This window comes from Drosophila obscura, unplaced genomic scaffold (genome assembly GCF_018151105.1).
Source record: "Drosophila obscura isolate BZ-5 IFL unplaced genomic scaffold, ASM1815110v1 contig_186, whole genome shotgun sequence".
NCBI lineage: Eukaryota > Metazoa > Arthropoda > Insecta > Diptera > Drosophilidae > Drosophila > Drosophila obscura.
The window spans coordinates 2,877,305-2,888,130 of NW_024542774.1; the positions used below are offsets into that span (position 1 = coordinate 2,877,305).

A 10,826-nucleotide genomic window follows, 5' to 3' on the forward strand; every position below is an offset into this window, starting at 1 on the left:
TGCCATGGCCAGTGTCGCCAATTGATTCAGTGCCACTATAGTGCCATTTCACTCGCTCGTGGTTTTTTGTGGAAGTAGGCAGAAAAATTTCTTATTATTTTCATTACGTGAGCCACCGACAATATTTCGGCAAGGACGAGGCCGTTTTAGTTAACCAACGAAGGCCGACTGCAAATCTAGCTCTTTTTGTCGTCAAACTGTGTAACTGTGTAAATAGATGCCCTTTGTGATGTAGAGCTGCTGACGGCCCCCTCCCTTCCACCCGGGGGCCCAGCCATAGCCATGCAATAAGAATAAATATAAAAATATAAGAGATACGAAGAATAAAGAACACAGTCGGTATACTAGATAGCCATTTACGACGCAATTTAAAAGAAAATCGGCAGCAAGAAGAAGCAACAAACACGTCAAATATCACCAATACAGTGGCATTATTGGCAAACAACAACAACAACAATCTACTCCCCCGACATCCGTTCAAGAATTGACAATTGATACGTAGAATTATGAACGTAGAGAACCAATTGAAAACACCGCCAACGCAGCTTCGTAATTTGGTCAAACACGTGAACAAGCGCAATTTTAATGAAACCAGCGAGCAAATAAACCAGGTAAGTGTATATTTCTCTCTCGCCTTTATACCATTTTTGGGTAGAAAGACAATAATTAAGAAACCCCGATTTGATTTCAAGTGTTGCGAAGGTTTGCACATATCTGTTTGGCATGGCCAGTGTTGCCAATTGATACAGTGCCACTATAGTGCCATTTCACTCGCTCGTGCATTTTTGACGACGCCATTACAGTTTTTTGTGGAAGTAGGCAGAAAAAATTTCTCTGCAGCGTTGTGCGATTTCTTCCCGGTTTGTTTAAGTTAAAAGTTATTTAAAATGTATAAATTTATAAGAACTGGTTAGCATAGACCGCGAACGTGATTACGGCCAGCGCTGCACGGAGTGGAAATTGTGAAAATCGGATCTGAAATTTTTCGAAATCGAGCTGCAAAAACGAACAACGAAAAGGGAAACTAGAGCCCAAGCCAAGGGGTTTTTACCCTCACAGCCCTTTTTTCCTTTTATTGGCCGAATAGTTGACCAAGCCGGAGGAAGTTGTAAGTTTATTAATAGTTAAGTTAAGGTGAATAATATTTGCGACCGCAGACTTTCTTTTTTGCTGAAAATACAATATGCTGGCACTCTTTTCTTTAATCCCTCTTCTCGCCCGCACCGTCATCCGTTCCGACTCTTTTTCCATGTAACGTTGAAAGTTGTGCAAATGTGAGTGTGCCCCCGAGTACTTTTGTGTGTAATTTTTGTTGTGCAGCAGCTGCGACGACACACGGTCACAGCTGTTGTCTCGCTTCTGCGCGCACCTTCAAAGCAATGCTGAACTGAAATGAAACCTTGGGTCCGTCCCCCGTACCTGTCCGACCAAAAGTAAACTGTGAAACGAAACGCAACACTTGAAGGAGCCTGGAGTTTCAAATCAAATCAAGTTTTTTTTATTAAATGGACACGACAGGCATTAGTGCCCGTCAAAATTACAAAGTATTTCATGAAAATCGAATAAAAATCGGTCATACACAATATTTCATAAGTAAAAGTTATTTAGCAAGTACTTATATGAGTCCGCAATCGCAGGGAGTTTCTGCTTCCGGGGCAGCTGTGCCTGTGCATGCCCAGGTACCAGCTGGACTGAACCCTTTCTAACACAATTTAATTACCAATACCATTCCTCTATCGTCTCTTCCACTCTCCTTGCAGTTCATCAAAGACCACGGCCTGGAAGCGGATCGTAGCAGTCTGCGCTATCTGTTCACTGCGATCAACTTCAGTGACCCATCGCCAACCGTCACCGGCCAGTTGCAAGCCAAATTACTCGGCGCCCAGTTGCAGCGGCAGTTGCAAAGCTCCTCATTTGTGTCCAACATCTGCTACGCGTTTGACCAGCACTTTGCCAGCAGCCAAAAGGTATGTACCCCCATATGTTTTCCCCATTGCTGAATGGATTCCTAATAACATCCTTTCTCCCTCTCTTCGATCAGTCTCTCAAGCCGTCAGAGATAGCAGAGCTCATTGGCCAGGTGTGCAGACTGACCGGCATAAACAAGCTCTGCGAGTGCATATTTGCCTTGGCGGTGACCCACTCGTCGCATCCAGAGCTTCGAGAATCGGCCAGAGAGGTTTTGCGTGGCTCCATAGCCGAGCTGCTGGACTCCTATTTGGGTAACAACAACAGCTCCTCGGCCACCAGTGGGACTGCAAGATATATCCATCGATCTGCTGCAGTATTTGCTGTGCTGTCTCAACCAATACGTTGCACCGAAGCTGCACGGGCAATTTTTAATCAAATTACGTGAGGAGTTTCCGCGGCAAGCGGTGCCTTTGATTTTGGCGCCGTTCCTTTACGGCTCAACGACGGCGGCGACCTCGAATCCAGTTGGGGCCAGCGCCAGCGAAACTGATGCAGACGCTGAGGCAACGACAACGACAGAGACGGCCAGCAGCATCAGTTCCGACACGGATGCTTTGAATGAGGTTGGAATTGAAGATATCTATGACCATTTAAGCGAAATAATATTCACAAACCAGGTGGGTACAGGGAAAAATCATGTATGTAATATCTATCCTATACTAAAATATTTCTACGATTTTTCCAGGGTAAAAATAATATTATGGACACATCTTGGATTAATCTAATCCTTGAAATCGGTTACGAATTTACATCGAGCGTTGAAGAGTGTAAAAATCATTTGTGCTCTCGCGAACGAGAGCGCACCGAGCTCCAGCCAAAAGATGTTGCCAAAATCGTTGGTCTCATGTGCCGGCGGCACTCATCTCTGCTCGATTGTAATGTAAATCTACCGACACCAGCTAATTTCTGGCCAGGACAGGGACAAGGCGGCGGCAGCAATAGTAGCGGCTCAACCCAAGCCCAAGCCACCACACCACAGCAGGGACAGAACTCAAGCAGCAACAGTAATAACAACGATGGAGCCAGCGATGGAGGCAGCTCGTCCAGTGATAAGAAGGACAAGAAGGAGACGACAGATGCCACACAGACATGGAAGCCGGATGTCTTTGTGCAGGCACTCAAGGAACTGGTGCCACAGCTCAACTGGAAGGACGTGTGCATGGGTAAGGGACTAAGGGACTAGCAAACGTCGTACGAGCAATCATTCAATGACATTTTCAAACATTTTAGAACTCGATCATCCCGAATTCGTGCTGAAGGATCGCATCGGCTTGGATCTTCTGCTGACAATTCTGCGACTGGCTACACAGTCGAACATCTTTCCACATCCAGAATGCATTTACCGCCACTGGGCCAATACGGAGGGGCAGCTGTCGTTGATCTCGACGCTGCTAAAGAATCCGGATCTGTTCTCCTTTGCCGACTTTGTGTTCAGTCAGCCAACGCTGGATGTCCTGAAGACGGCACCGGATGCGGACAACAAAGAGATTACGGCCTGGAAGTCGCTGCACCTTGTCGAGGTGCTGCTCTCTATTGCGGACAAGGGCTACTACACGCAGGTCCATGACCTGTTCAAGTTCCCTGCCCAGAATTGCCCGGACGTCCTGTTTTTGGCCCTGCTGCACATAAATCCACCATTGACGCCGCTGCGGCAGGACTTGTTCAATTTGTTGATTCCAACGTTCCTCAACAATCATCCCAACTCGAATGTGATCCTAGCCAGCGCCTGGAGCTCAACCAACTTCCCGCTGCGGCCGAACATTATGAATGCCATGTCCGAGTGGTATCTGCGCAGCAGCGACTTTGATCAGGTGAAGCTGTCGCGCATTCTCGATCTCGCCCAGGACCTGAAGGCTCTTTCGTCGCTACTCAATGCCCGCTCCTTTCTGTTCATCATCGATCTGGCTTGCCTGGCCTCCAGGCGGGAGTACTTGAAGCTGGAGAAGTGGCTCACCGATAAAATCCGCGACCATGGTGAGCCCTTTCATGCAGGCCATGATCAAGGTGCTGCTCCGGCGTTGCCCACAGGTGGCCAATGCCAAAGTGCCCGAGGAACAGCTGCCACCGAAACAGGCTCAGCTGCTGCCCGAGACGGTGACAACGATGATCAATTGCCTCCAGACGTGCATCAATAGTTGCATGCAACCCGAGATGGTCGAGATGATCATGCAGATGACCGCCAATGTGGCCATTATGGCGAATAAGGCACGTGCGCAACAGCAGCAGCAGCAGCAACAACAACAACAGCAGCCCGGTCTGGTGCCACCACCGCCGCCGAGTATTCTGCGTCATCGCGGCATGGATCTTCCCGGTGGCATTGTGCCACCATCACCGCAGCAGCAGCAGCAACAACAACAGCAGCAACAGCAGCAGCCCTTCTCCGGAAACCTCAATGCCCAGCAAATGTTCGGGCCCGGCATGGATCCGCTCACCAATATGTCCAACAACCTGGCCGGCCTCAATCTGAGTGGACCGAATGGAGCCTTCAACTTTGGAAATATGTTAAGTAAGTGGAAGCAATGTTTTACCTCCCTTCCCACCCCCCCCACCTTGTTCTCTGTGCTCTCTCTTTGTGTATGTGTGTGTGTGTAATTTGATTTAAATTATCTGTAGATAACATGGTTTCTACTACTCCAGCATCTCCATCGCGCCTAATGGGTCCCGGCGGCAGTCCTTATCCGCTGAATCCCATGCAGATGCCACAGCCTCTGCCGCCGCCACCAAATGTTGGGAATCTGGGTCGGATGCTACCCGGGGGACCACAACAGCCGCCGACACCATCATCGGCACCGCCAACGGCACCCAATCCAAACAATCCGGTGATGGCCGACCTGCAGATACCCGTGTCCAAGGAGGTGGAGGATGAGGTCAACTCGTATTTCCAACGCATCTACAACCATCAGCCAAATCCAACGCTCTCGATCGACGAGGTGCTAGACATACTGCAGCGCTTCAAGGAGTCCAGCAATCGGCGGGAGCAGGAGGTCTTCCTGTGCATGTTGCGCAACCTGTTCGAAGAGTATCGCTTCTTCTGCCAGTACCCGGAAAAGGAGCTACAGATCACCGCTCAACTGTTTGGCGGCATCATAGACCGCAACCTGGTGCCAACTTTCGTGGCGCTCGGTCTCTCGCTGAGATGTGTGCTGGATGCTCTGCGCAAACCGGACGGCTCCAAGCTCTATTACTTTGGTGTGACGGCCCTGGATCGGTTCAAGACACGACTCCACACATACAACAAGTACTGCGAGCATATACGCTCCATTCCGCACTTCACGGACTTTCCGCCGCACCTCATCCAGTATGTGGAGTATGGGATGCATGGCCAGGAGCCGCCGCCGCATAAGCTGCTGGGCCTGAGCAACACAATATCGGCCCTGGCCACAGGACCACCAACGGAACCGCTCTATCGCACCAGTGCCATGCAAGGTAAGGCCATCCACTGAACGCGCTACAGTGTAGCAGCTAATGGAATTGTCCTTCGCTTTTTAGGTCATGTACCGGCAACTGCAGCGCCCAGCTCTGGCCAGAAGACCACTGTGGCCGTGTCGCATGCCACGCGCATGAAGTCCATTGCCAATGCCACGAATATCGACACTCTGCTGGTGGCCAATCAGGAGGAGAAGGTGACGGTACCACCGGAACCGGTGCAGGACAAGACGGCCTTCATATTCAACAATCTCAGTCAGCTGAACATACCGCAGAAATGCGATGAGATCAAGGAGATTATGACCAAGGAGTATTGGCCATGGCTGGCCCAGTATCTAGTCCTCAAGCGTGCCTCCATGGAGTTCAACTTTCACACGCTCTACTACAACTTTCTGGATGCCCTCAAGAACGGCGAGATCAATCGTTTTGTGACCAAGGAGACGCTGCGCAACATCAAGGTACTGCTGCGCTCCGACAAGGGGGTGATCAACTTCTCGGACCGCAGTCTGCTGAAGAATCTCGGCCACTGGCTGGGCATGATGACCCTGGGTCGCAATCGACCCATACTGCAGCTTGATCTCGATCTCAAATCGCTGCTGGCCGAGGCCTATCACAAGGGGCAGCAGGAGCTGCTGTTTGTTGTGCCTTTTGTGGCAAAGATCTTGGAGTCGTCGGCAAAGTCGAAAATCTTCCGTTCACCCAATCCCTGGACAATGGGCATCATGTATGTGCTGGGTGAACTGCATCAGGAGCCGGATCTCAAGCTGAACCTTAAGTTCGAAATCGAGGTCCTCTGCAAGACGCTGAACCTGGAATTGGCCAAATTGCGGCCAGTCATCTACCTGAAGGATCCCACCCGTGCTCTGCTCATCGAACAGCAAATGTCCCAACCGAAGCCCAAGCTGACGGAATCTGTGCCTTCGCCGGCAGCGATACAAGCGATCCAACAGCCACCGCCGCAGCAGCAGCAACAGCCGCCGCCGCCACAGCAACAACAGCAGCAGCAGCAACAACAACAACAGCAGCAGCAACCTCCACCACCGCCTCCAGCGGAGGTGGATGCCGCCCAGGCCGCGGCCATGATGATGAACGCTGTAGGAGGAGGCTCGAACAACACATCAGGTTCGGTTGCCTCGCCCAATCTGCCCATCGATCCCAGTCAGGTGTCCCTGCCACCGCCAGAGCCACGCTACTCCTACGTGGACGTGAATGTGACCAACTTCCAGCTTATAGCCCAGCAGCTAGTGCTGCCCCCGAATATACCCTTCCTCCATGCCAATCCGGGCATCAAGCACATCGTCATCAATGCCGTGGAGCGTACCATCACCGATTGGCTGCAGCCCGTCGTGGATCGCAGCATCCGCATCGCCTGCGCCACCACAGAGCAGATCATACGCAAAGACTTTGCCCTGGACGCGGATGAGAACCGCATGCGCACTGCTGCCCACCAAATGGTGCGCAACCTGGCTGCGGGCATGGCCATGATCACCGGCAAAGATGAGATCGCGCGTGCAATCAGCCAGAATCTGCACAAAGCCTTTGTGTCGGCTCTTACGGGAATGCCCAGCCTCTCGGAGATTCAGGCCGCCTCCATGCAGTTGGCCAGCGAGAATGTGGAGCTGGTGTGCGCCTTCATCCAGAAGACATCAGCGGAGAAGGCAGCCCTCGAGATTGACCGTCGCCTTTCCACCGACATCGAGACGCGAAAGATAGCCCGCGAGGAGGGAAGTCGCTTTGTGGATGCCCAGATCCTGAGCTATCAGCAGGAGCGCCTGCCCGAGGCTGTGCGCATCAAGGTGGGCGCTGCCCCGGCCACTCTGTATGCGGTATACTCGGAGTTTGCCCGCACCATTCCGGGCTTCCAGCAGATGAGTGACAGGGACATTGCTCTGTTCACGCCCAAGCCGCAGGATCTGCCACCGCCGAATGTGTTTGCGAACGATGACAGCAGCATCGTGTATGCCGAAGTGGCCGCCAAGATGGAGGCCTTTATGAACACGGCCATCAATGTGCCGACACTGCAGCTGCAGGCCAGCAAAATGCACATGCTCCTCAACGCCCTGATGTCCACGCGTCGTCTGCGCGACCAGGAGTCTGCCTTCATTCTGCTGACTCGTGCCGTCGAGGGTCTCACCGAGGGACTCGTCAACGTCCAGGATCACATGGAGCAGATGAAGCTCTACCGCGACATTCACCTGCGCATCCTAAGTCTGCTGCACAACAGCTTTGGGGCCCCCAACACCGAGCGAGCGGTGACCAAGTGCTTCTTCGAAATCCGTGAGGATGCCCGCTTCAATGTGGAGGCCGCCCGTGCCCTCATCACTGCGCACTTTGTCAACCTCAATCAGTTCGATGGCATGCTGCGCGACTGCATGGACAATGGCAACAACTACATGGCCATCTCGTTTGGAATTGGTCTGATCGAGCGCCTCATTGTGGAGGATCGGGCGATTAACATTGTGTCCGACAACGAGTTCATGGCCACCGTGGAGCTGCTCGGCCGCCTCACCCAGCACCGCCATCGGTATCCCGAGTGCATTGTTAACGCCATCGACACATTGTGGTCTGGAAACTTCAACTCGACCGCTGACTACAGTCCCTTCAACTCTAACGAGCGTTCCCTGGCCGGTGCCTCCCACTATATACACTCTGGCATGCATCACGTGAGGGTAAGTCCCTCCCTCTCTTCTTTAAACGAGAAACTAATCTTTGTTTTATATTGATTTAGTCATGCGACACGGACGATCCGCCAGGCTTGCAGGAGAAGACCGAGTTTTTGCTCAAGGACTGGGTGGCCCTCTACGCACAGCAGACCCAACAGACGACTCGCGATGCCCGAAACTTTGGTGCCTTTGTCCAAAAGATGAACACCTACGGGATACTGAAGACAGACGATCTGATCACGCGCTTCTTCCGCCAGGCGACGAACATCTGCACGGATGTGGTGTACCGCATGTTCGCGGATCCGAGCATGCCCATTAACCAGGCCAAGAACAAGATATTCCAGTGGATCGATGCGTTTGTGCATCTGATTGCGATGCTGGTGCGACACTCGGGCGAACCGGGCAACCCCACGACAAAGATCAATCTGCTCAACAAGGTGCTGGGCATTGTGCTGGGCACACTGCTCAAGGACCACGAAATGCGTGGCGTTAGCTTCCAGCAGGTGGGCTACCATCGCTTCTTCATGATGCTCTTCATGGAGCTGTGCTCGGCCGATGTCAATTTGGACTCGCTGATGCATAGCATTGTGTCGGCCTTTGCCTACACGTACCACCTGCTCAGTCCCAGTGTGGCGCCCGGCTTCTGCTTTGCCTGGCTGGAGCTCATCTCACACCGCGTCTTCCTCGGCCGGATACTCGTTCAGATACCCGGCCAGAAGGGCTGGCCGCTCTACGCCCAGCTGCTGCAGGACCTCTTCAAATATCTGGCCCCCTTTTTGCGCAACACGGAACTGGGTAAGCCCGTGCAGTTGCTCTACAAGGGAACCCTGCGCGTCCTGCTGGTGCTGCTGCACGACTTCCCCGAGTTCTTGTGCGACTATCATTTCGGGTTCTGCGACACCATACCGCCCAACTGTGTTCAGATGCGCAACATCATACTGTCGGCGTTTCCGCGCAACATGCGCTTGCCCGACCCCTTCACGCCCAACCTCAAGGTGGACATGCTGTCGGACAGCAGCAATGCCCCCAAGGTGCTCAGCAGCTACATCATGAACATACAGCCGCCGAACTTTAAGAAGGACCTCGACTCTTACCTCAAGGCACGCGCCCCAGTCACCTTCCTCTCGGAGCTGCGCGGTCATCTGCAGGTGACCAGTGAGCCGGGCACCCGCTACAACATGACACTGATGAATGCCCTGGTCATGTATGTGGGTACACAGGCGATTGCACTCATCAGGTAGGAGGTTTTACGGAGCTCTCTCCACATTTGATTGATGGCACTAACGATGCAAAATAATGATTCGTTGCAGGAACAAAAACTTTGTGCCGAACACTTCCAACATTGCACACAGCGCGCACATGGATATTTTCCAGAATCTGGCCGTTGACCTGGACACCGAGGGTCGCTATCTGTTCCTCAATGCGATTGCCAATCAGTTGCGCTATCCGAACAGCCACACGCACTACTTTAGCTGTGCGGTCTTGCATTTGTTTGCCGAGGCAAACTCGGAGGCGATCCAGGAGCAAATCACTCGTGTTCTGCTCGAGCGTTTGATTGTGAACCGCCCGCATCCGTGGGGTCTGCTCATCACCTTCATCGAGCTGATCAAGAACCCCATCTACAAGTTCTGGGATCACGATTTTGTGCACTGTGCTCCGGAGATAACCAAGTAAGTTGGCTCGAGAACTCTTTGCTTTGGTTTCGTTGTAGCTTTTTTGTAGCACTTTTTGTGTAGATTTGCCGTATGCCGTATGCCCACTTCTGAGTTCCTCCTACCCATCCCATCTTATTCATTTTCTATTCCATTCACCCGTTTTGTTTTCAGATATTTTTTTGAATGTTTGCTTATCACTCAGCGGTTTCTTCACCTGAATGGTGCGATTGCGATTCTGCAATCAATAATAACCAACCAATAACTAATTCAACCGGTCCACCCCATTTCTCGCATGTTAAATATTTTTTATAATTTTGTTTATTTCATTTTTTAAATCATACTTTTTATACAAAAAATACTTTTAACAAGAAAAAATATTTGTAACGTTTTAGTACTTTGAAGGCGGCTGCTCTCGAAAAATGGCTTGATAATTAAACATAAATCGAATCTCTCTGTTCTAGGCTCTTCGAATCTGTGGCTCGCTCCTGCCTGGCCAAGTCGAATGTCACCCAGCAGCTGAACATGGCCGTTGTCGATGGGGAGAGCCAGGAGGTGGCCAACATTAACTGAGAAAACGCTACGGTTCGCCGCTTCTGCCAGCAGGTCTGTGCCCTTAGAGGCAGACGCAGGCAGTAGCCCCCCAGACCCCAATGCCCCATGACCCCTACTGCAACCAACCGTTAATTGATTTCTACCCTATATTATTCTGTTTAGTTTTTAGCGAATCGTTTTTAAGAAAACAGTCAAATTACGCAGAAACAAGATCATTAGCCACAAAAACCGAACCAGAAACCGAAACAATAAGAACAGCAGGCCAGGCCTTACTGCTGTGGTCGTCGATAAGAAACGAAACCCGAAACTCGAGCACGAGGAAACGATTGTAACATTTTAAATGACGCTCTCCAGAAAAAAAAAAAACAAACAAAAAAAAACACAATAACAAAAAATGAGAATGTTATAAATTTTTAATATAATTGTAAAAAAAAAAAAACTGTTGTAAAGTAATCAAAAAAGAAAAAAACAAAATGAGAAAAAAAATCGAGAAATGAAAAGAAAAATGAAAAATATTTTCAACAAAAAAATTGCAAAACGTACAATGAAAATGTGAAAA

General features: G+C 50.9%; 1 protein-coding gene across 1 annotated transcript; it reads left to right on the forward strand.

Annotated features, from left to right (window-relative positions):
• Positions 1-41: 41 nt before the first annotated feature.
• LOC111070945 (CCR4-NOT transcription complex subunit 1) lies at positions 42-10,692 on the forward strand. The gene is given in 12 exon segments (XM_022362010.2): positions 42-611; positions 1,761-1,967; positions 2,042-2,251; positions 2,253-2,588; positions 2,657-3,134; positions 3,202-3,950; positions 3,952-4,477; positions 4,609-5,397; positions 5,461-8,066; positions 8,126-9,297; positions 9,371-9,730; positions 10,177-10,692. Coding segments are annotated over 12 exon segments (7,647 nt in total). The 5' UTR covers positions 42-506; the 3' UTR covers positions 10,286-10,692.
• Positions 10,693-10,826: the final 134 nt, after the last annotated feature.